A 26,472-nucleotide genomic window follows, 5' to 3' on the forward strand; every position below is an offset into this window, starting at 1 on the left:
AACAATTCTTTTAAGGAATTAAAATTTTTAAGTTTTGTCTTGAGAACATTCTTGAGAAATGTTTGAGAATGCAAAATGTACTTTGTGAACCATAAAAAACAGATCATGATGCGTGGAATGAACTCCTTTTATCTCAGTGTGTGATTTGCTATGAGATTTTCCTACACAGCCCTTCCACTTTGAATCCCATTGATTAAAGGCAGGAAAAGTGGGTGGGATTGACATTTTCACACACATCCTGGCCAGCACAGCATGGGCTCAGATTAATGGTGCTTGGATGAGTATTGACAGTCTCCTGTGAGGGTTAGTTGCTCATCACACACCTCAGTCTGACTGACGAGGCTGGACGGTATTGATTGCTTAAAATAAATGGTCATAAACCTGTTAAAAAAGCAATGTGCAAGCTTGTATTGTGGTGGCAATGTAAAACAACAGGACATAAATGAAAGAGCTCACACTTCTGTTTGTCACATGCTTTAACATATAGTGCAGTCTAGGGCTTGCATAGACTAGTCGAGTAGTCGATAGATCGACTACTTCAACCACTAGTCGACGCTGTCGGAAACAATCGACTACTCGAGCGTCCATTAACCATAAATGACTTAAAAATGGCGAACGTCACCAACAGACACCACACGTCATATGTGTGGAAGTATTTCATCAAGGATGACAAAAATATTGTAATTGGCCAACTCTGCAAGAGGCCGTTCACATATTGCGTCTAAAAACGTGTGGAAAGAGCGCGCGGCCGTGCCCTACAAGCGCTTGCGCTCCTGTGGCGTCTGTCGTCGCTATGCAACCAAACTGCGCTCTCCATGATGACGACGAAGTAGTTATCATTCCGCAAAGGATTCATTTATTTCTAGCCCTTGCATTAGCTTTACTACTAGAAATATTTCAGGAGATGAGAAGGAAAAACCCGCCTGGAAAAACTAGTGCACCATGTTGCTTTCATTATGAGCGCGCTTGCCGCGGCCGCGCGCCTACATTTGAAATAACGACCTTGAAATGAAAGGCAAGAACGGCTATTTATTTCGCTTTAGACTGTTACATGAAATTTTTAAAATGAAATGTCATAATTATAATGTTTTGAGAGTTTACTAATGTAATTGTTGCATTAGGCTATGAATTAATAAATGTTTATTGATAAGATCTAGCTATTTCATGTCTTTTCATTTACACCACGAGTAGTCGAGTAACTCGAGAATTGTTTTGATAAGAAATCGACTAGCAGAAATCAGTAGTCGTGCAACCCCTAGTGCAGTCTAGCACCTTTCTTAAAGGTGCTGTATGTAACTTTTTCACTCTACTAAAGCATAAAATACCATACTGTGTTTGTTTGCATATATTGAGGAAACATGCTAAGTTCACATACTCGTTTCTCTGAAAAACACCTTTACAGCCAGGTATTTTACTTTAAAATGTGCGTTTCCAGGCTGGAATGTTTGTTTTTGTTTTGGTCTGTGATACTTCATGTTGCCTATTTGCCAATTTTCATTGTCAATTTGCGCTCGTTCCTGTTGCATGTGCTCAAACTGGCAACCCGTGTGAGCGCCGTCCAGTCTGAGGAGCAGGCGGCGGGAGAAACGACGATCTCTGATATTTTGAATTTGGACTGCAGAACCTATTTCGACCACTAGTTGTCATTCTTACAGACTGCACCTTTAAGTGTGTGTAGTGTTCAAGAAGCAATTTAGTTTGGGGTGTTACACTTATTGACATTTTTTTTTTTTTTGCCATATTTTGTTGATGTCATGTCACACTTAACAAGAGCCGGTTTGTGACATGAGAGATTTCTTTTTGTATTTGTGTTTGTGTAACGATGTTCAGTTCCCTTTCGTGGTCACTCCGAGTTACGTCGGATGACGACGATTGGGGTTTCGCTTAGAAAGCCTCTCACCTTCGAGTATATAAAACGAGCCAATGGCAATGAAATGCCATGGGTCTGCGGAATTTGCATAGCGTATCTCCGCCCACCGCAGGGGGTATATAAGGAAGTACGCTGCAATATGCAGATATGTTTTCGCTTCGGAGCCAAGTTCAGTACTTCACTCCACAAGCCTTTTGAGTGTCATCTCAAATCTCTTCGAGACGAGCGGCTCTTCAGTGTGTTTGTGTGACGGCGCTTTCCAGCGAGATCGCATTTCCTGCTGCTGATTTGTGCAGTAATCTGCCGACAGTGAGTGTGTTTCTCCCTGGGCGCTTCAGCACTCTGCTGAGCTTTTCCACTCTCTAAAAGAGCTGCACGCGGCACGTCTTTTTCAAGACGGTTCGCCCGTGTATTTTCTGGATGTGTGTGCGCACTGTGCGGTCATCTGCCTAACGGTCGCGAGCGCTGTTTTGCGTGTTGGGCTTAATCACGCTTGGCAGCGCTCGTTGATGAGTCATGTTTTCATTGCAAAAAAAATAAACTAAAAAAAAAAAAAAAAAAAAGAAGGGAACATGACCATCGCGATGTTTATAGATCAAGACTCAATGATCTCCATGTGAGTAGAGTCCCCTCTGCCACACCCCAATTTATCTCTTCCTCGAGAAGAGATACTTTGGCTGGTGGCCAGGGTGATCTGAGGGTTTGGTGTGGCACAACAACCGACGAGTCAATTCCTCGGGCCACACCCCCCTCCACATCGCAGACCATGCACTCACAGCATCACAAGGTGGGCTTGATTCCTCTGGAAATGAAGTTTCGACTGCGTTGCCTCCCACGGGAGTGCCATCGTTGCCGGGACCGATCCAGAGCTGTCAGCCATGCTTTCCCGGGCAGCTGAAAGCATCGGCTGGAGTGGCCCCGCCCTCCCCCCGAGCGCTGTAAGCTTCTCCCGGACGTGCATCAGGACGCCTGCGCTGCGCGAGACTCCACGTGACTTTCGCGGCTCGCGGGTGTCCTCCGCCTTCGCTGCTTTCGATCGCATGGTGATCATGGTCTGTATGTTCCCCGTCACTATCGTGGCACGGTCATGCAGTACTGTGTGTCGCCTGCGCCTTCGATGCAGTGCTGTCCCGGGAGTTCTGTCGAACCGGCCGCAGTGGAACGCTAGTCCTTCCCTGGCCAACCCTGGCAGAACGCGGAAAATTTTAACCACGCCCCTATGCTGGGACGCTATGCCTCCCATGCCCGGCCTGGTTGTTCCGCCACGCACACTACTGACCTCGCTCTCGGGCGACATCGGTACCTGCGTGATCCTGGGTCAGGTGATGTCCACTATGTGGTCCAGACATGGGCTTAGCCAGGTTGATGTGGTAGGGTCTGAGAATTAATTTTCTCAGCTCCCCCATGTCCCAGGCTGAGCTCTTTGGCGGGTGGCTTCGGCCACCTGAAGCAGACTCAGGTTCTGTACCGATGTTCATCCATCCGTGCGGTCTCCTTAGTCTTCTTCCCGCCAAGGCCCCCTCCATGCGGCTGCTCCCCTCGGGCCTTCACCAGCTCTGAGTAGGAGGAAGTCGCAGGAGGGTGGCGCTGCCCGTCTCCGCCCCTTAGACTGCCACGTCAGTCTAAGCAGCACCCTTGAGGCGGGCAGCCTGGTCGGCGGTGTGGTTGAGGACTGCGCCCAACAGTCTTCGATCACTCCAGAAGCGGACTGAGGCTATGCACTGACGGTCATCCGTTGGTGTGGTCTGCTTAGTCCGCTTCCCGCCGACGCCACCTCCATGCGGCTCCTTCCCTCGAGCCTTCACCGGTCCGAGCACGAGGAGGTCGCTGGAGGCTGGCACCGCCTGTCTCTGCCCCTTAGCCGGCTAACACCTGGCTAAGCAGCACTCCTGAGATGGGCAGCTTGGAGTTAGGGCTCAGTTCTTCGGGGAGTTGGGAGCAGGACCACTCCTTCCCCCAGTGGAGGGCTGGGGGAGAATGTTGTTCTAAAGAACTGATGCTCTTTCTCTGAGCTTTAAGAGGCAGTGGATGACAGCACGCGCCGCCCACGGGCCACGCTCCTCTCATCCCCCCTCTGTCGCCAGACCCCTGCCAGAGCACGCCCCCGTGGGACGCGCGCCCTCCCCTGGCCTCCTCTGGCAGGATGCGGTTATGACCGTGCCCCCGCACAGGGCCGCTATGCCACCCTCGCCGGTGCCGGTCATTCCGCCTCGCTGCCCCACCGACGGTACGTCTGTGGTTCGTATGACCCCGCTGGTGCACTTTCTGGAGGCCTGGTTAGAGCTTCCCAGACTGTCCCGCTGGGTCGCGAAAACCATTAGATTCGGCTACGCGATTCAGTTCGCGATATCTCCTCCCCGCTTCAGGGGAGTCCGCTTCACTATGGTCGGGGGCAATGCCCCTGTCATGAGAGCGGAGGTCGCCACCCTACTGGCGAAGGGTGCGATCGAGATTGTCCCTCCAGCCGAGATGAAGTCCGGCTTCTACAGCCCCTACTTCATTGTACCCAAGAAGTCCGGTGGGTTACGGCCAATCCTCGACCTGCGCGTCTTGAACCACTCCCTTCACAGGCTGCCGTTCAAGATGTTAACGGCCAAACACATCCTCCAGTGTGTACGGCCGCAGGATTGGTTTGCAGCGATCGACCTGAAGGACGCCTACTTCCATGTCTCCATTTTACCTCGACACAGACCGTTTCTACGGTTTGCTTTCAAGGGGCAGGCATACCAGTACGCGGTTCTCCCTTTCGGGCTAGCCCTGTCTCCTCGCGTCTTTACGAAGGTCGTCGAGGCAGCCCTTGTTCCCCTCCGGGAACACGGGGTTCGCATCCTGAACTATCTCGACGACTGGCTAATCCTAGCTCACTCTCGAGGCCAGGTTTGCGAACACAGGGACCTAGTGCTCCGGCACTTAGCTCGTCTGGGCCTTCGGGTCAACTGGGAGAAGAGCAAACTCTGCCCCGTGCAGAGGATCTCTTTTCTCGGTATGGAGATCGACTCGGTCGCCATGTGCGCGCAGCTTACGAGCGAGCGCGCGCAGTCACTGCTGACTTGTCTTCGCCAATTCGAGGGCAAGAGTGCGGTTCCACTGAAACTATTTCAGAGGCTCCTGGGGCATATGGCATCCGCAGCCGCAGCAACGCCGCTGGGATTGCTTCATATGAGACCGCTTCAGCTTTGGCTTCGCGATCGAGTCCTGAGGTGGGCATGGCAACACGGCACGCTCCAAGTCCCAGTGACTCCAGCCTGCCGTCAGACCTTCACCCCGTGGACGAACCTCAATTTTCTACGGGCCGGAGTGCCCTTAGAGCGAGTTTCCCGGCATGTTGTTGTATCAACAGATGCCTCCACCACGGGTTGGGGCGCCATGTGCAATGGTCATGCTGCCGCGGGCTCCTGGACAGGACCCCAGCGCCTTTGGCATGTCAATTGTCTCGAGTTGCTGGCTGTACGTCTCGCCCTGCACCGCTTCCATGCGCTGCTCAGGGGTCAGCACGTACTAGTCCGATCAGACAATACCGCAACAGTAGCGTACATCAACCAACAAGGTGGTCTACGCTCCCGCCGTATGTCGCAACTCGCTCGCCACCTCCTCATATGGAGTCAGAAGCATCTGAGGTCGCTTCGAGCCATTTATATCCCGGGACACCTGAACCAGGCGGCCGACGAGCTGTCTCGAGTTCGGCCTCTCGCTGGAGAATGGCGGCTCCATCCCCAGACGGTCCAGCTGATTTGGGATCAGTTCGGCGACGCACAGGTAGACCTGTTTGCCTCCCACGACTCGTCCCATTGCGACCTGTTTTATTCCCTGACCGAGGGCACGCTCGGCACGGATTCACTGGCGCACAGCTGGCCGCGGGGCCTACGCAAGTATGCGTTTCCCCCAGTGAGCCTCCTTGCGCAGACCTTGCGCAAGATCAGGGAGGACGAGGAGCAGGTCATTTTGGTTGCCCCGTATTGGCACAACCGGACCTGGTTCTCCGAACTAGTACTCCTCGCGACAGCACCTCCCTGGCCAATTCCTCTGAGGAAGGACATCCTTTCTCAGGGACGGGGCACCTTATGGCACCCTCGTCCCGATCTTTGGAACCTCCACGTGTGGCTCCTGGACGGGACGAGGCAGGTTTGAGTACCCTACCACCTGCGGTGGTGGCTACCATCACTTCCGCTAGAGCATCGTCCACGAGACATGCCTATGCGTTGAAGTGGAACCTCTTCGTCAACTGGTGTTCTTCTAAACATCAAGAACCCACGAAATGCCCGATCAGTGTCGTGCTTTCCTTCCTGCAAGAAGGGTTGGAGCGAAGGCTGTCTCCCTCCACCCTGAAAGTGTATGTTGCCGCCATTGCCGCACATCACGAAGCAGTCGATGGTAAGTCTTTGGGGAAGCACGATCTGTTCGTCAGGTTCCTGAGGGGAGCGAGGAGACTAAATCCTCCTCGTCCTCCCCTTGTACCCTCTTGGGACCTCTCAGTGGTTCTAACTGCCCTGCAGAGTGCTCCATTTGAGCCTTTGCAATCAGTGGAGCTTAAGTTCCTGTCTATGTAGACAGCGCTCCTGGTTGCATTGGCCTCCAGCAAGAGGGTAGGGGACCTGCAGGCATTTTCGGTTGACGAAGCGTGCCTGGAATTCGGGCCGGCTAACTCTCACGTGATCCTGAGACCCCGGCTTGGATACGTGCCCAAGGTTCCTACCACACCCTTTCGAGAACAGGTAGTGAACCTGCAAGCGCTGCCCTTGGAGGAGGCAGACCCAGCCTTGGCACTGCTCTGTCCAGTACGCGCCCTTCGTGCTTACGTAGACAGAACGCGGTGTTTCAGGACCTCAGACCAGCTCTTTGTCTGTTATGGTGGGAAGCTGAAGGGAAAGGCTCTCTCAAAGCAAAGGTTATCTCACTGGATAGTGGATACCATTGCTTTGGCATACCAGCAGCAAGGTCGTCAATGCCCCCTTGGTGTGAAAGCCCACTCCACTCGTAGTGTGGCTTCTTCTTGGGCTCTAGCGCATGGCACCTCGCTAACAGACATTTGTAGAGCTGCAGGCTGGGCGACACCCAACACATTCGAGAGATTCTATAATCTCCGAGTAGAGCCAGTTTCTTCTCATGTACTCGCTTCAACCAGCCAGTACTAGATTCTGCTCAGGTGTCTTCGCTTGCTCGCCATTCCTCTCCACGGACGGGATACGTGCGATCATCTTCTCAGGTGAGTCTGATAAGCTCTGAGTTCCTCCAGCACTGGTTACGTCAACGCCTGAGTTATGCCAATCTGCCATAACACAGCTCTTGCGCTTGACTAGGTGCCTCCATGTGCATGGTCCCCCCTTTGGGCGACCCCCACATGTGTATTCCACTATAAGTCTCTTTTGAGCGTGTGTCTTTCCCTTGGCAAGCCACCTTGCCACCCCTGGGGTTTAAATATTCCACCTGCGGCTGGACACCTCAGTGATACCCCATATGCATCCCTCTGGGTCATATGTGTCTCTCAAGTCCCCCCCTTAATGGTTGGGCATAATTGCATATTTCTCCTGAGATATGCTTCCCAGTGTACCTTGGTATTCCTGTGTTAAGTAGGACTCCTTCGTTCGTGCTATTCTCACAACAGGGAGCTCAGACTTACGCAGGGCACTGGATGACAGCCGAGGTGGCGTGATTAGACTGGAACCCCAATCGTCGTCATCCGACGTAACTCGGAGTGACAACGAAAGGGAACGTCTCGGTTACGGATGTAACCCTCGTTCCCTGAGTAGGGAACGGAGACGTTACGTCTTCCTGCCACTTCCGCTGTATCGCTGAAAAACGCCTGAGTTCAGTCTCGGCTCCTCAGCGAAGACATATCTGCATATTGCAGCGTACTTCCTTATATACCCCCTGCGGTGGGCGGAGATACGCTATGCAAATTCCGCAGACCCATGGCATTTCATTGCCATTGGCTCGTTTTATATACTCGAAGGTGAGAGGCTTTCTAAGCGAAACCCCAATCGTCGTCATCCGACGTAACGTCTCCGTTCCCTACTCAGGGAACGAGGGTTACATCCGTAACCGAGACGTTCTGTTAATGATTCTTGATTGTGCATTCTTTGCACTGAGATAAATAACAATGCTCTGAGTGGTTTCTCAGCAGCATCACAACACCGCTTGTGAATCTACACGAACGTTTACATTTGTGAATATACAGACGCTTAATTGGATGCAACACTGCATGCAAGATAAACCATTTATTCAGTTTATATGATCATTAAAGAATATCTTATGAGCTGGATCTTTTTACTGAATCAAACAAATGTCTGATTACAAAACAAATGGCTGTTATGAGATATTTATTTGACTAAAACAAAAATGTATACTGCTACCAATATGTTTGGCAAATGCTCTTTCATTAAAAAAAAAATCACGAAAATCTAATCTTTCAATAAAATAAACCAATTGAAAATAGGGGGGAAATTACATTATGAAATAAATGTTTTTCTTCAAAAACACATTAGTTACAATTATTGGCGGCCTTAGAAATTATTATGTGTAAAACATCTCTGAAGTACATTCCCCTTCATATGTAAATTTTTTTAGCATGCCAGGGTGACTAGACAATGCAAATTTTTGAAAAGTCAAACTTTTGCAAACTGGTTTCAAAGTGGAAGTGCAATCCAATCAGAAAACTTTGAGTTTCGTCAGGCCTTTGTGCATTCAAAGAACATGTAGGCTATGTGACAAGTTAAGTGGCTTTAGCACCATATTCAGCTCCGTAATCAGTTGTACGCTTTTGCTTTTACTTTTACTTTTGACTCAATCTTTGATTACAGTGGTCTCAGTAGCGTCTTTGTATGGTAGAGTTTTGGAAAGAGGCGTGTCTAATCGAATGGGTGTGTCTAATTCAGTTTGAGCTTAAAGTACAGGACTTGTAGCAACCATTGGAGAACCATCTCCATAGTGCAGTGGTGCAAATTCGGCAGTAGTCAAGCCCACATTGATTTTCATAGGTGCAAGTTTGTTTCTGCATAGTGTTCTGGAGTTGTGAAGAGAAATGCATGTAGGTCTCTAAAGCTGAACATACCTGTGGTTTAGTTTCCTCCTCATCCTTATAGAAGTAGAGATGGTCAGCACGAAGCACAAACCAGCGCAGCTGCCAGTTCTTCATGATGCTCCTCTGCTTCTTCAGCCAGCCGGCCTTTAGCACCCCCTCTTGGAGACTTGGTGAGGTGGGCTGACATGAGCCGCGTGATGCCTCTCCCATCACCATGCTCTTGGACCTGGCTGTAGGTGAAGAGAAGAGATGTAGAGTCAATGAGAAGTCAGTGAGACCTTTCTAGACTTCCATGATTTAAGGATGACAAACACAGAAGCAGAGGGGAAAATGGTCATCATTTGCTCACGTTGTTCTTGTGTGGAACACAAAAGGGGAATTGTAGTCTATTGTGTGCCTTCAGAAGACTTCATGAGTCATACCGACCATTTTTTATGAGAATTTTATTGTGGTTTTGTGTCTTTTTTTGAAGCTTGACAGCTTCTGTCTCCTTTCATGGCATACATGCACGGAAAAAGTGATCAGTACGTTTCTTTAAAAGTCCTCTTTCTGTTTCATGAACGGAAGAAAGCTTCAGCAAAAACATGTAGCAAGGATACTGTAGGTGAGATGTTTCAAGATACTAAATATATTTATTAAAGTATAATATAAATATATATTTTAGTGTCCTTGAGAGCAGATATCATGAATAGGTTTGAAACAGCTTCAAAAACACATGTTTCAACATCACATGGTTACAAATAATCAAATTATAGTACTGGAATAAAATTTGAATAGATCGGATATAAACACTATGTCTACGGTAGTGATTAAAATAGAGCAAATCACCTTTTGAAAGTAACTTGACTATATTCATTCAAGAGATTCGTTCTAAAAACACTGGTTCATCCAGGACTCAAACAAGTGAAGTCATTATAAGTAAATCAATGAATCATGCATTCACACTGATTAAAAAAAAAAAAAAATTTAAACATTTTAAATAGACTGCAGCAATTAAACTTGTCAGAACCTGTAGTAAATTACGTTATTTTATTTACTTGTTTGTTCAGAATTGAGAGAATCGTGATCTTGATAAAAAAAAAAAAAACACAATAATAATGTGATTCATAAAAAACAATAATAATGTGATCCTCAATTTATTCAGAATCGTGCAGCTCTTAATATTTATCTTAAATAACAAAATCGACCGTGCTGTGATGTTCTTTGTTTGCTTTGTGTTCAGCTTCATCCCCTGCAGCAGAATGCAAACCATCATCCTCTTTGGTCTGTACCAGTTACCCTCTGGTAAATTTATCTGGGCTTCTCCTGTATCAGGTGCTTGTTTCCCCATGGCCGAAGGGAGTGAGTTCTCATACTCTAATAGGATCTCCAGAGTGTAATTTAGTCAGAGGCGCACTTGATATAGAAACCTCTACAGTTTGCCAGTCTGCCATTTCACATAATATAGAGATCACAGCACTATTTCATAGTCAAACAAAGATTATTGGAGTATTACCTATTCGGTAATGGTAATATAAAATATTTTGGGAACAGATTTTGACTGATATAACCGATTTTAAAATGTGGCTGCTCTGACACATCCCACACACACACAAGCTGTGGTGCTCGAGGCTTCAGGCCGGACTATGAACAATCTATGTCACCATGGATTATTTATCGGAGTCAGTCCTGCACAAGTCATCTTATGCCTTTGGGCTGTAGAGTCAAAATCAATGCATGTGTGGCTATTTTATAGTATTTTTCACTCCCAATCCACTGGTGAGCGTCTCAAATTCATGCATGTAGCGTGCAGCAGTCGGGTTCGAAAAGTAAAAGTCCCATTCATTTCCTACATAGGGGAATTCATTTTAAATGATAAAATAAACCTTTAAAGACAGACCGACTTTCAGCTGTTTGCAATGAACAAATCAAACAAAAGTAATTGAAATGTCTCAACTCAACAAATGTTTCAAGTGGTTTCCCACTTTCAGAACCAACAGTGCTAAAATATGAGCAGTGCTGCTGCACTCTATTAAACGGCTCTCTGGAATACTTGCCTCTGATTGGTCACAGCTTCATACCAAAGTTTGTAATATTGTTATTCTCCTCGTAGCTGGTTTGTTCGGTTCTTGGCTTATAACGTTTTAAAAATTACTTTTTTAAAAACTTCCGGAACCAACGTTGCTAAAAGAAGAGGGCAGGCACTGTTGCTCTCTATTACGTGGTTCTCTCAAATACTTGATTCTTATTGGTCACAGCATTCTCAACTCTTTTTTTTTTTTATAATGACTCTAAATTGTATAATTTACCATTGTCCCGAACTTTTTTACAACATAGCCATGATAGATCTCTCGTATCACTCTTCCTATATGTGCAAGGAAAAGACCAAATTTTTTTGAATTGCCACTCTTTCTCTTTACTCTTTTCCTTAATTTTTCTTCTGTTGGTAACAACAAAAACAATCTGAACATTCGCATTTTCCAAATTTCAGAGATCAGAGAAAGGGATTTTGTGTATACATACTTTGCCATCTCCACTAGAATGAAATGTTTACTACAGAGGTGGAGGAACTGAGTCAGGATCTTAGTGAAACAAATGTGTGATGGCTGCTGGGTCTATCTCCAATGGCCTTTTCCATAATGTCTCCTCCTCCTCAGATCTGCAGGCTTCTTGATTATATTAGCTGTGTCTCTGGGTGTGGTGGGTTCAGTAGATGCTCTGTCTAATGGAGACCAGAGGAAGAGAGTGGTCTGCATTGGTAGAACAGGGGGGTTTATGCATGGCTTTCTCCATATGTGACCCTGGACCACAAAACCAGTCACAAGGGTCTTTTTTTTTTTTTTTTTAATTGAGATTTATGCATAATCTGAAAGCTGAATAAATAAGCTTTCCATTTATGTATGGTTTGTTAGGGTAAATATTGTATAGGACAATATTTGGCCGAGATACAACTATTTGATAATCTGGAATCTGAGGGTGCAAAAATATCTAAACACTGAGAAAATCGCCTTTAAAGTTGTGCATTTATGTTTGAGCTTTGGCTGCATCCACTCACAAAAACATTTTTTTTATATATATTTACGGTAGGAAATTTTCAAAATATCTTCATGGAACATGATCTTTACTTAATATCCAAAATTTTGGCATAAAAGCAAAATCGATAATTTTGACCCATACAATGCATTGTTGGCTATTGCCACAAATATACCCGTGCGACTTGTGACTGGTTTTGTGATCCAGGGTCACATATGGTTATGATATAGGCAGAACTTCCATGTTTAAAATCCTGAACTGCCAACATTTAGCCACCATTATACACAATTTTAGTTAGTTAGCCATCTTAGGCCCTGTTTACACCTGGTATCAAGATGCATTTTGGTTGATCGGATCACCAGTAGACGAGGGAGACACATTCCTGTTTGCACCTAGTTTTTTAATCTGTCTCTTTTTTCCACTTTGAACCATTTCTGTCTTGATTTCTTCGAGGGGGGGGGTCTATGAGCTAGTAAATAAATCTATGTTTTTTTTTTTTCCAGATCTTTCGATCTAATAATGGACAAAATAAGCCCACGCGATTTACATACAAGCACGACTAGAGACGACGGAAAAACATACGGAGAGCAGCAGCTTTCATTTCTGCTCTGGCAGTCGCAAGATCACACTGAACGCTGTGAGTGTGTGAAAATGCAAATCTCAAGTTTCGATATTTAACATTTTTCACTCAATAAATTTGTATTATGACTTGGTGTGGTGATCATTTTAGGCTTTCTTTCAGTAGTTAAAGTTGAACATAATGCTAAATTAGCATTTTATTCGATCACAGGTGAACACTAGGAACCAGCAGTGTGATATTTGCTTGTACGAGTAATTCATTTTATTTTCTGTTAATATTATGGAGAAATGAAACCTTTCGGCTTTGATGTGTTTAGCAGAAATACAAACATTGAATGTTTTTTAAAACCTTCCCTCACAGCGGTAAATTTGACCTCATGACTGAAACGTTTTCACTGCACTCAAACCAATTTTGTGCCAATTAGTTTTTGAAAGGATTAAGCATTTCAGTGCCGAAGTCAAATGAAACCAAGTGCAGACACCCAGTGTGCAAATCTCTCTACACGATGATTCATACCTTCCCACTTTGTCAGGGGCGTTTCTAGGATGTGGTCACCAAAACTGCCTGTTTTGGCACGGAGAGGATTAACTCGGAGAATAGTTGCCTCTAAAGTTGCAATTAAAATTTAGTGGAAAGAATGTTTTCAAGTTGTGCATGATGACAGTGGCACTGGCGCCACTTTTGTGGCATATAAATTTGGCACCTTAGATAAACTCCACCTCACATTAAAGGGTTAGTTCACCCAAAAATGAAAATTCTGTCAGTAATTACTCACCCTCATGTTGTTCCAACCCTTTCGTTCATCTTCGGAACACAAATTAAGATATTTTTGATGAAATCTGAGAGCTGGCTCACTCCTTCATAAGCTGCTATGTTATTGAAATTTTGGCGGCCCAGGAAGTAGACAATGTTTAAAATAGTCCAAGTGACTACAGTGGCTCAACCTTAAGTTTATCAAGCGACGAGAATACTTTTTGTGCGCAAAAAAACAAACAAAAATAACGACTTTATTCAACTGGGTTGTAAGTCAGAACGTAGGCTCACTATTGGCCAGCATCACACGCATCACACACATGACCAGCGTCGGCCAATAGTGAGCATACGTTCTGACGTACAACCCAGAAGCGCTGCGCTGTTACTCTACGTGAACTCACACAGAAGAAAATGAATAGTTGAATAAATTTGTTATTTTGGGGTTTTTTTGCGCACAAAAAGTATTCTCGTCGCTTGTTAAACTTAAGGTTGAGCCACTGTAGTCACTTGGACTATTTTAACGATGTCTTTACTAACTTTTCTGGGATGGCAGATATCGATTACCTAGCAGCCTATGGAGGAGTGAGCCAGCTCTCAGATTTAATAAAAATATCTTAATTTGTGTTCCGAAGATGAACGAAGGTCTTACGGGGTTGGAACAACATGAGGGAGAGTAATTACTGACAGAATCTTCATTTTTGGGAGAACTAACCCTTTAAGATTAGTAACTATAAGACACAAACTAGATCAGGGGTTTTCGAACTTTTCAACCCCATGAACCCCTAAATATGATGGACTCCCTTCCAAAATTATAAAGGCATCTTCATTTAAGAAAAATAGGGGTGATATTATATTGTATTATATGTTCTTTCCTAAATTAAAACATTGGCTTTTATATTATTATATAAAAGAAAATTATATCTAGAAATAGCCTGTTGTAGATATATAAAATTATATCTTTATATTATTAAAAGGCTACTTTAAGTGACTGTAACCAACAGTATATAACATTCCAACATCAAGCAAGTAACTTCAAGGAAATAGGGTCCATTCCCAAATGCATGATAAACTGATAAAATATATACCTTGCAATGTAAATGCAAATGGCTTTGGATTAAAGCATCTGCCATAAGTCCTTTTATAAATAAAGAAAGTATAATGTACAGTCAGCTGGTCGTTATTGCAAAACAAACCCCTTCAGGGTGATGCAAGACCCTGACGCAATTCAGAGAGGGTTTATTTTTTGCGAAAATGTCAAAGTAACTGTTAGGCTTGCGGCGGTAGTCGGTGTTACCGGTGATTGCATTACTTGGCCACCGCTGCACATCACCCACTGCCGTTTTGCCTTTGTATAGAAATAATACTTTTTTTAGTTCAGTTGGACAAAAGACGCTACAAGCAGCCGTGATTTCACTTGACGATCACGTAACGAAAGTAAAGAGACAAGAAGATGGCGGAAGATATGGTGCGCAGTGCAACAGATCTGGAGCATCATTGACAAATCTTATCTTTGTACAATGTGCGGTCAGTGATTGCAATACTCAACATATTGATAGCAACACCCTGATGTCCCCAGAACCCAGTGTTATTAGTAATACAAGTTTATTTATTTGTGTGAAAATTTCCTCTATAACATCCCTACTGACTGTTTAATATCCGGCAATATTACATGGATAGTTAACTTGATACTTCACCGATTAGCATTAAGCTTTGTATCAGTAGAAACCTGGTAGTATTTTCGAATGACCTTGCTTCCCCCCCCATGTCCCCCTGAGACGAGAGATTTCTATATTGTGTGTCTGGAAATTTTTTTTTTTACTTTCTCTCGCCTCTGGACAAAAATGCTTTTGTGTCCAGAGGCGAGAGACTCCAGCCAGTAGGAGGAGCTCGTCCCGCATGTCTTCAACCCGCCCATAGGGGGATCTCACCATAAAACGCCGTCTTTTCAGTTTCCAGTCGACTAGTAGCCTAGTTGTATCATTTCTCCCGACACTGCCCTCTGTAACCGGGAGGCGTGGCTTGGGAGTGTCCTCGTAGGGCAGCGAAGCAAGTGCATTCTGGGAGTTGTTGTCTTTCATCCACATGAGCCAAAAATACATTTTCTGGCTTTTCTCAGTCTAGTAGGCACCAACTTCTAAAATAATTTCACATTTCTACTACATAAATTACCCAATTTAAATACACATCTTTCCAGCAGTGAAATATCCCTTTAATAAATGAATGGAAATATTAATTTTAATAAGAAAGTGGAAAATTAACTGAAAATAGCACATCTTTGTTGGAAATCGGTTGGGACAGCGTTCAGTTTTACAGCTTGACGGTCTTTATACAAAACCATACGACCGAAGAATGCTGTGATTAACCAATCAGAGAGTGCCGTGTAAATAAATTCATGTTTCGTGCTTTAGCGTCTCCTCCCAGCAGATGCTTGATGTTCAGCAGGTACTGGGGCAGAAGGCAGATGGGGGATGGGCTATAAGCAGGTTTGAGGGTACATAAAAGGGTAAATCACTCAGCTTCTTTATACGCATTGAGCTTTGGTTATTAACACACTGTCATCCATCAAGTTGATGCATGATGAATGAAGCCTTGTGCTTCAGATCTTCTCCTGCCTGTATTTCACATCTCACCCAAGACTGTGCTATAGGCTGCTGATGAATGATGATCAGCCGCTGTGGGCGTGTGTGTGTAGAAGCTGAACAGCGTGTTGCGGATGATAGTGGAATGTGTGTCTTGATGTTCATCTGTTGAGGTGTAAATGCATCGCTGGATGGTCGTGGTTTGACGTATGGTCAGCCACAGCACAATGAGAGCCAAGCAATGGGCTCTATTTATTGAGGGTTTTCTTGAGCCATAGAGTGCATTATTATTATTATTAGTATTTTTTTTCGTCTTGCAGCTTGTTTTAAATCAAATTTTTGATGGTGAACATAGGTTGATTTATCAGTTGGACAGCCATAGTCGTCGATCGATGTGGGTATTTATCTCAAAAAATGGGTATTTATAATGGCAAGGCGAATCTCATCAATTTACACATACTCTGAAACTACTACATTATTATCACCAATAAAAAGCTGACATGGTTATCAGCCAATGCCAATAATTACAAAATGGCAAAATATCAGTACATATCATAATAATATGTCAAAATATTGGCAGTTTTATTAGCCTAGTCAAACGCAATATATATGTCACAAATAGGTATATCTTATGTTCACAATCAAATATTTATTGGATTTTTTATTTATTTTTTTACATTTGCTGCTTTTTTATGAGAATATTCAATTTTAATGAGAAGCATGCATCTCTCTATATAGAAATTTATCATTTATAGAACAGAATTATTTTGATGATGATCATACACATTTTAATGAGAAACAGGCATCTCTGTTATGAAAGCAGCAAATTATGAAATGTAATCCCATATATTTATCCCATAAAACTGTATATTTGTGAGATTATGCCACTGATCGATATATAAAAATGTATGTATATATATAAATTTTTGATTGATTGATCAGTTGCTTAATTTCACAGTTGAAGTATCAGGAGCAGATCCAGCCAATATGGTGAGAGCAGCTGAAGCAGAGATGCTGTGAGATCGAAGCACGTACAGTGTGTGTGTGTGTGTGTGTGTGTGTGTGACGCGGCCCCTGAGAGGTGACAGATGATGAAATACAAATGCAGCGTACTGTACCTCTCCTGGTCTGTCTGATCTTTGGACTCAGCATGGCTGCCATCGATGGGCTTCTCTTCCTCTGCTCTGCATATTCCTCTTCCTCAGATCTTCTCTCTGTACATTCTCCCTCTTCCTCTCCTCCTCGCTCTCTCCGCTCTTCCCCGCTAGCTCGCTGACCTCATGTTGCAGGCACCGGCTGGTTGGGGGCTGGGGGAGGGATTCCTCACACACACATTGACGCGTGCACATGCTCACTCTCCGGTTCTTACTCGCAGACGCACACACGCACGCTGGTCCACACCCACCAAGCGTTGCATTATTCATCATGCGCTCCTCTACATTGACCAGTCAGTGTGTGTGTGTGTGTGTGTGTGTGTGTGTGTGTGTGTGTGTGTGTATGATTACAGCAGGCTGCCCCAAGCCACTCGCCTTCTAATTGGTGGCAGGCTTGTGTGTCGCACTCCCTCCATCTCTGGGGAATCTCGCCCTGCATGCCTCCTTCACACATCTCCATTAGGGGTGTGCACTATTGGACTAGTCCAGTACTTATCTTGCAAGAAATTAGTCAACCGGTAAAATAATACTCAAGTTATTCACGAATTTTATGTGGAGGAACCAATCTCTTACATGAATCTTGCTGTTTCCTGAATGTGTTAGGTGCTGCTGATACAGTGCTTATATAGCCTATATATATATATATATATATATATAATGTGATATATACTATATAATATGATATATAATATACTAATATATGTGATAATAACACGCACACACACATAATTTTTTTGGGTGAAATATACTTTTAATTCATTTTTTTTATATATCTTATAAGAATTGTCAAAAGAAAAGATAAATCTCATGGAATGAATGTTATAAGGGTGACAGTCTAATGTTTGTGAATAAAACCGTATAATTTGTCATGTAGTATGCGTAATACTCCATATTTTTTTTTACATTTTAAGTGATTATACAATTTAAGTGATTTTCAAGTAATCCATTACTGGTTTTTACTGGATAACTGGTGTTGTTTTACTGGACACTGGAGTGCTCAACAGCTAAATTACTCAAATTGCCCGTCTCAAATCTCCATTTGACATTCGGCCCACCCCTTTTCCTCCTCTTGCCCTTGTCTTCCTTTTCTCCCCCTGTCTTGTTCCTAAGCCCCCCCCAGTATGGCAGATAATAGCAGCGGCTCCACCAGTGTGATTCGGGAAGCTCAGCCCTGTAGAGCGCAGCTGGTCCTCAGTTCGGATGGGGGCGGGAGGGTGGGAGGCTGCAACACCCTGACGGAGACCTAAATGAGACAGCAATAAAAACCTCATTCAACCGCCACCAGGGCGAGAGCCGCTGCTTCAGGCGCAGGGTAACCACCACTGACCCGCCAGTTCCCAAATATACTCTACCCTTCAAATACAGCGCTTTGTTCTCTCGCAGTGCATGTCTGTCAAACCGTGCCCTTCGAGACTCCAAAACTATGTTTACATTACAGATTAGATGGTGTGTTGATTCCATGAATTTGCACTTTGGCATTTCATGTGTATCTCTGTGTGTATCTTTCATGTATATATATTTCATAGATAGATAGATAGATAGATATAGTCAAACCAAAATTTATCCTTGCTATCCTAACTTACATAAATGAACTATAGTGTCCTGCACCCACTTGTAAAAAAATATATCAAAAAGTATATATGGTGTCTGAAAATGTATATATATTTATATATATATATATATATATATATATAGCATGTCACATTCTTTTTATTCTTACATACTTGGCTAGTAAGGACATTCTCTGATATATTAAGTAAATCTTTCTGGAATTGAATAATGTGGTCTATCTAATGTCAGTTCTGCCCGAAAAAATGCCCATCTGCGTTTTCACAAAATGATTTATTTCCTATAAACATCCCTTTCGGCAGATGCTTTTATGCTGCATCTATTTTGGAAATGCACACGTCCTAAACCACTCAGATGGGATGCACTTGACTGCCTGGTCATCCTATACCCTCGTGAGCTGTTTACATGATGTTTTAGCTGTTTGTTCAAAATGCTTCTTTGTCCATTCTCAAAATGCATTGCGAGTGGTCAGGATGTTTAGTCTCCCGGGGATGTATTTTTCCAGTCGGATGATCAGAGCACCACGGCTGGATTCTTTGATCTTGAGATGTTTTCCTGAAGTGGGCAATTTCTGGTACATGTCATGTCTTTCATATGGCTTTTTTCTTTAAAGACCCTATTCTGCTCAGGCTGAAAATACATTACTTTGTGGCTTTACCGAAAAGATTGGGTATGATGTGTATGTGTATATATATCGTGGATATGATAGGTCCTTGATTGTTGCTTTCAGATTGCAGTGCATTTAAAAAAACAAATTTGGTAACACTTTATTTTACAGTGTCCTTGTTACATATGTTACATGTACTTACCATAAACGTAAATTATGCATAATTACATGCAACTAACCCTATAGTATGTGTAGTTGCTTAATATTACTCAGTACTTAAATATATAATTACACTGTAACAATGACACTTTAAAATATAGTGTAACCAAATATTTTTACTGTATTATTAAAAAATGACATGCTAATGAAAGATCATATTAAAGAATATATATAATATATACAGTATATATATATATATATATATATATATATATATATATATATATATATATATTTTATCACATTGATGTTGCAGTGTCAAACCCTCAGTCTATTATGACATTAGGGACCAAATGTTCAATAAACCTTGGATTGTTCAGAAGAATTCTGATTAGCGCAGCTGCTGCTCTGTTGACTGAGATGCAATGTCACATGACTTATTGATTTTGCGAAGTATTAATAATTTAGGAGGGCACCTCCAGAGACATGACATGCGGTGATGGAGCAACAGGAGATGTTTGTGGTAGATTTTCAAAATGATAATGATGCAGACCTTAGTTTATCTATCTTTATCACAAGACTAGAGATACATCTCATTGAAATAAACTGTTATAATATAAGGACAATGTAGTTACATGTTTGTGAATAATACTACATAATTTCAGACGTAGAATGCGTTACTGGTGATATTTTACAGACCTCATGCTCGGACCACCAGAGTCTGAGACTATTTTCAAGGTAAAATATCTGTTCTTCCATACCATTTTGACTTCACTTTGATGCACTGTAGCCTAATAGCAGTGTTGAGTTTTGTTTACTTTGACTTCTGGTGGGAGTAATCGGATTACAGACCTCCAGATTCATTCAAATGAGTCATTTCAAGATGTGGAGCACCAAATAACAATACTTCAGACCTCATACCCTGGGCTTATGTGTGTTCATCCAGTTAAGAATAAGCATTTAAGCAAGATTTGGTTTGATAAGAGGAATTTAGTTCTTTCAAATTACATTATGCATGGTTTCTAACCCTTTACCAAAAGAAAATGTCATGCATCTTGAGATCTATTATCTCTCACAGTCTCACAGATTTTGGTGTAAATGTTATTTTGTGTATTTGTTGTTCCACTGCTTAAACAGAGAAATCTTAAAATGTCACTTGTCATGTCATGAGCAGATCTTCAAAACAAGCACGGATGTCGGGAAATCAATAGAATTGAGCCGAGTGTTAATTGGGAAACTGTTCCTCTAGAGAAATGAGAAGAGAAAAAAAATCAATATGGACATAATATTAATAATTATATTCACCTGCACCTTTTCTTCACAACAAGAACAGATAATTGTGAAAGTATAATAGTACATGAAGGTGTATTTTGGTATTGACAACTTTGTTACACGTTTCATTATGCTCAGTTCTCTCTCCATTTACAGTCATTAAACTCATATTAGAAGAACGTGCAGCCCTTTAAAGTGACTTAAATTTGTGATTGCTGAAGTAGCTAATTGTCCTTTGGTATTTCCTGAATAAATATCAGATGTATAGCTTCAAGTGATTTGCATTTATATTTATTTGTGTAGCATAAAACTTTTTCCAAAGCCGCACTTTAATGAAGTGTAGTGCCCACACTTTCCAGATGTGATTCTAATGTCATTAGAGCTCCTCTAGGGGGCAGCATTGAGAACGGAGGCTGTTTAGATATTTGCTACTCCCTAGTGGTACATAGAAGCTATTGCAGTATAAACGCCACTTACAACTCCATAAATACATTAACATGAAGTTCAATGAAGGTCCATCACTACGTACTGTCATGTATGATACAACAGGCTTTTGAGGAAAGTTTATTTGTACATCTCTCAATCATCATTGTATTGCAAATCGTGATTTGGACTAGTCTATATGTTCACCTCCATAACGCCTGGTTCTCTTGTGCGACAGAGTTTGGCGTTAGGAGACCCGCAAAGATGGACTTCTTTTGCGTAGAAGCTGCACTTATTCGACTGTCTAACTTCTCCCTGTCCTCCTTACACCTCTTAAGGCAGTCGGTACACAGACAGTCCTCTCGCACTAAATACAGACTCTCCACTCTCTGGATGCTGTCCACCTCTGGAGGCTCGTCTGTGGGGATGGGGTTGGATTTGATGTTCATCTTCTGCAGTTTTGGGAGGTTTTGGATGCACTTGGGCAACAGTGTCAGGAGGTTGTTGAAGAGCCCCAGTTCCCGAAGCTCTTTGAGAGCAGCCACGGATGGAGGGAGAGTCTCGATGCGGTTCATTCCCAGGTTGAGGATCCTCAGGTTCCTCAAGAGCCCGAGCTCATGCGGCAGGCCGGAGGTGGTCAGGTGATTGTTGCATAAGTTGAGGCTGTAGAGGTTCGGGAGACGGCCTATAGCCGCAGGAATCTGCTCCAGGTGGTTGCTGTGTAGATCCAGCAAACGGAGGTTCACAAACTTGTCGATGGTGTCGGGGATCTTCTTGAGAAGGTTGCGGCTGAGGTCCAGCTCGTCTACGTCGCTGAGCTTCAGGATGCACTTCGGAAACGTGGCGATCGCCATGTTGCTGAGGTCGAGGCGACGTTTGCCGTCTACTGTCACCTTCAGAGCGTTCTTCGCCATCTTGAGTGTGATTTTTCTACCTGACGGATCATTCGATTTCTTCTTCCCTTTCACCATTGTGTCTATGAACAAGGCAACATTGTGTAAGTTACTGTATTTCTGAACAATAAGCCTAGTGAGCTGCCTATGGGCATCTATCTATAAATTACAGAAACGTCTGTATGTCTGTGTGTGTGTCTGTATGTCTGTTATTCGCATATCTCTCGAACCGTTAGTCCGATGGATTTCAAACTCGACAGGTGTCTTGCTACGGGCACGAGTAAGTGCAGTGCCAAGTTTGATGTTGTTTCGATGAGAAATGCAAAAGATATCGTTAAATATATCGGTAAAAGAAGCACTTAGAAGGTTGTGGTTTAAGAATAAACATTCTGACATAAACACTCAGTCAGCTACACTGTTTACTTCTGAATATTATAGTTTGGTTCCAGAACGTGATAAATCCATTTGGATTAATTTGAGTAAAAATGTGTTTTCTTTACCAATAAAGTGGCAAGATGAAAACCACTATTTTCTGTTTCAAACTTTCACATAGCATCTTTAGGTTATAATAACATAAAAAATTCAAATCCAGATTTTGATTTTCAAAGATCTATTATAAAAACGGATTATTTTCCCCCAAAAATGCAATAAATTCATAACACTTTTTTTTTTTCAAAATGCAATTAATCCATTGAATCAATATAAAAGTTCTTTTTTATCATATTGAAACTGTTGAAATCAGCCATCGCTAAGAAATATCTCCTGAACTTTTTTGACGGCGATCAGCTCACAAAAACTGATTTTGCACGGGCACTTTGCACTGCTCCCTGAATCAACGCGCTTATTCATTTGTGGATGTAAACTGAATCTATAAGTCAGCTATGCTGTTTACTTCTGAATATTATATTTAATTTTGGTGCGCTTAACGTTATTGCTACTGTGTAATAGTAGCCTATGCTATTTACAAACTAAACATATCCTATTCAATGCGTTCACAGTCTCTTTCACGGCCATCATTTGTAGTAGCCTATTCACTTTGTGAGTTCACTGTGTGCTTTCTACCATGCACAAATAAAAATGTCACTGAACTTTTGCTGTGTAATTGTAACAATGAGCACTCAAATACACCAAACCAACAATTACTAAAAACACACTTAAAAACTATTTGGCAGCCTTTTATTTCCTTTGTAGAAGGCACGGCAGCTACTAACATGTCTATGTAACCCAATTGTGTGTGCATTTATTTTTTCATTATTTATTGATGATGTCTTTTTATTTTATTTTATTTAGATATTTGAATTATATATGTATGAACCTGCAGACTCATATCTGAGTAATTTGTTGGGGTCCAGTACATGTGGGTGGGGGGCATTGGGGAGCTGTTTGGGTTGTTTGTATTCACAGGAACTAGACTTGACTATTTCATGTGAGTATTGTATATCTTTTGTTTGTTATCTTTGAAAATAAAAGAGACCTTGATCAAAAAAAAAAACACACTTAAAAACTGATTTTGCACGGGCATTTTGCACTAGTCATTTAAATACAATGTAGATGTGATTTTGGTCAAATTCTAAGGTAACATCACATTTAACGTTTGTGAAAAATTAAATGATCTGACAAGCTCTGTGAAAAACGACCACCCAAAAGGGGAGAAAATATTGATTTCCTATGCTGAAGTCAACAAACATATCAATATTCCAATTATTGAGTACAAGGGGGCTAAAGGCAAACCTGAAGGAAAATCTGTTTTTCATTTCTCTCATAGTGTATGGTTGAAGAAAAAATATATTTCTTTTTATTAAGGATGCACCGAAATGAAAATTTTGGCCGATACAATAACCGATAATTCTTTATTTATATAGTGATTCCAAGCAATTCAAATGAAAACTTTAAAAATGAACATATATCAGCCGATACCGATATGGTGGCCGATATATCATGCATCCCTACTTTTTATTGAATATTGATGAAGCAACTATTTTTTTTTTAGGAAAAACAAAAGTAGAATCAGTCAGACTCTGATGTTGAATGACAAAATAACCATGTAGTGTATAAACTTTATAAGGTTGAGTTCATCGTTTACTAGTGTATAGTGTATAGTGTGTTATTTGGGACACAACTATTATTTATACCTATCAGAGTATTATGTTCTTAGCAATTATCGATCATGACAATCAGTGATCATCTCTTGTGAGTCGAGTCTCTCATGCGCTTCAGTTGAGGAGTGATATGTGTACTTTATCTTTAGAGTCTTGTTTTATAGATTATATTTATTCTTATTGTTACCTTAGCAATATGCGAAGGGCAAACGTGAAATTCCAATCAGTCAGTCAACGTTATGCAATGTTGATGGTTTCCTTGTGTAAAAACACAAGCTGTCCTTTCTAAACCAAGAAAAATAATGATTAGGAATAAAGTCCCTGAAGACTCACTCACTATATTGGGACGAAGTGTGTGAGAGTGTGTCTGATAGAGGTGACAGTCATGCATCAGTGCTGCTGTTGAAGGACAGACTAATGAAATGAAACGCTGCCCAAATCAAAAGGCCAGTGTTTTTCCCAGTATGCCACCACACAGCTCTCTGTGCCAACTTAAACAGGCTAAATTCCTCAACAATAGTTAATGCATTTGAGATCTTGAACTGGTATTATTTATACAGGTAAATGTACAGTTTTAAAAATAAAATTTTTTCAAACTTGCAAGATGCACATGGAAATGTGGCGGATCATTGACGCGATCATTAAAATTTGATTCTGCACTAATTTTATCTAATATTTGATGTTTTAAAAAATGTTGTAGATTTAAGTAGCAAATGAGAATCGCTAAAATGATTTAATGTAGTATTTTAAAACAGATGTCTTAATGATTTTGAGTTTTGTTCAAGGTAATGTTTTTCAATAACGGAAGAATATGTAAAAGTATGGTATTTGGGGTAAAAGGGGCTAAAGACACAATAATTAACATGGTAATAAACAGCCGGCTGACTTTCCCATTTGTTGACACGATATGGTTAGATTCAGATGGTAAACATCATATATTAAGCTAGGTGTCCACCTTAGAGATAATCACCATATATAAAAATATGATATTAATCATATAATTTAATAAAATATAATATATTGTTACTACTGTAAATCTATATTTATTATATCTCCTTCAATGCTTTCAAAATCTTTACTTTTTAAAATAATTTTGTTTCTGTATTTTTAATATATATTTTTATATTAACATATTTTAATGACAGTATATTTATTGAACAAAAATGATTTTTTATTTATTTATCAAAATAAACCGAACCTAGTGCACACTTTGCTAAAGTGATTGTTTTGAATAAGTATTAACAACATTATTTTAGCTAAAGTATTTTTACCAATACTGTGTGCCCACCTTGCCACCTCATACATTTATAAGAGTTTGAAACAAAAAAAAACACTTTTTTTGTTTATTTTCACTTAAAATCTGTTGCTCCATTAATGTTCAATACAAACATATATATATATATATTTGCAATCATAAACTATGTAACCTAGATCATTTTAGCCCCGTTGTACCCTACATTTAACTAATTTTGATTATAGCTACAACTTGAAATGTTGCAAATGTATTAGTATATGTAGAAATTATTATTAATCAAGATTAATAAATGATGTAAAAGTGGTGTTCATTGTTATTGAACCTTATGGTAATGTGTTACCAAACAAGCGTCTGTTATCTGACACAGAATCCAAGCATGTTGGTGACACTTTACAATAACGTCCCATCATTCAAAGTGCATTAACTAACAACGAACAGTACATTTGTTACCGTATTTATTAATCTAGTTAGTCAATAAAAATACAACTGTTCATTGTTGGTTCATCAGGTCCTTTAAACAATAATAACTTTTGATTTTAATAATGGGTAACACTTTATTTTTAGGTGACGTAGTTACACATTACTACCTGTACTTACTATAGTAATAACAGTAAATTATGCATGATTACAAGTAACTAACTCTAAACCAGACCCTAACCCTCTATAGTAAGTACATGTAATTAGATATTACTCAGTACTTATTTGAGTGAGTAAAATGTAGCTATGTCACCTTTAAAAAAAGTGTAAATTAATAATGCATTATTAAATGTTAAAATGAACAATAGCTAATATTAATAAATGCATTAAAAGTTTTTTTTTTTCATTGTTATTTCATGTTAACTTAATAAATGGAACCTTATCGTAATTGCATAATTGTAAGGCAAATGGCAATAACATATTATGTCTGTAACCTAGCAATGGAAAACAAAACAAAATGTGTTGCAGACTATAGTTTAGTGCCGTTTTCACAGGTCGTAAGTTAACTAGTCTTAAACAGCTATAGCTAAACTGTGTTCAAAATGGCAAGCATAAAGCAACATTACTACAGAAATTGTGCTTTCTTACCTGCTGTGATTGGATCTCTATCTCAGAGCTGTTTAGAGCTGAAGACAGTCTCAGAGACTACAGCATGTGTGCACTTCATTTCAGGCCGTCTGTGTCAAGGATCCGTCCATGTGAATAATGCACAAGCTTCTCTCAGAAACCCTGTAAGTAAAAACCAGCAGGGT

The 26,472-nt window shown here is 41.6% G+C and overlaps 2 protein-coding genes and 1 long non-coding RNA gene across 4 annotated transcripts in view; 1 reads left to right on the forward strand and 2 right to left on the reverse strand.

The window, feature by feature from the left end:
* The window catches only part of arhgap22b (Rho GTPase activating protein 22b), a 60,248-nt gene extending 43,222 nt beyond the window's left edge, over window positions 1-17,026 (reverse strand). For both annotated transcript variants that reach the window (XM_081393461.1, XM_081393457.1), the window contains exons 1-2: window positions 16,931-17,026; window positions 8,919-9,118 (exon numbers count right to left, since the gene is read on the reverse strand). In XM_081393461.1, coding sequence (XP_081249587.1) covers window positions 8,919-9,118; window positions 16,931-16,973 — 243 coding nt within the window. In that variant the 5' untranslated portion in view covers window positions 16,974-17,026. The remainder of the gene's footprint in view (window positions 1-8,918; window positions 9,119-16,930) is intronic.
* The window catches only part of LOC308707210, a 31,276-nt gene continuing 17,211 nt past the window's right edge, over window positions 12,408-26,472 (forward strand). The window contains exons 1-2 of the long non-coding RNA XR_014032142.1: window positions 12,408-12,537; window positions 16,771-16,802. This is a non-coding gene — a long non-coding RNA (uncharacterized lncRNA). The remainder of the gene's footprint in view (window positions 12,538-16,770; window positions 16,803-26,472) is intronic.
* Window positions 21,200-21,967, reverse strand: lrrc18b (leucine rich repeat containing 18b; the record flags this gene model as incomplete). Its single annotated transcript, XM_081392248.1, has 1 exon — window positions 21,200-21,967. One exon carries the CDS (start codon window positions 21,965-21,967, stop codon window positions 21,200-21,202), a length of 768 nt encoding a protein of 255 aa, XP_081248374.1.

The sequence above is a fragment of the Scardinius erythrophthalmus genome (genome assembly GCF_964197995.2).
Source record: "Scardinius erythrophthalmus genome assembly, chromosome: 18".
In the NCBI taxonomy this organism is placed as follows: domain Eukaryota; kingdom Metazoa; phylum Chordata; class Actinopteri; order Cypriniformes; family Leuciscidae; genus Scardinius; species Scardinius erythrophthalmus.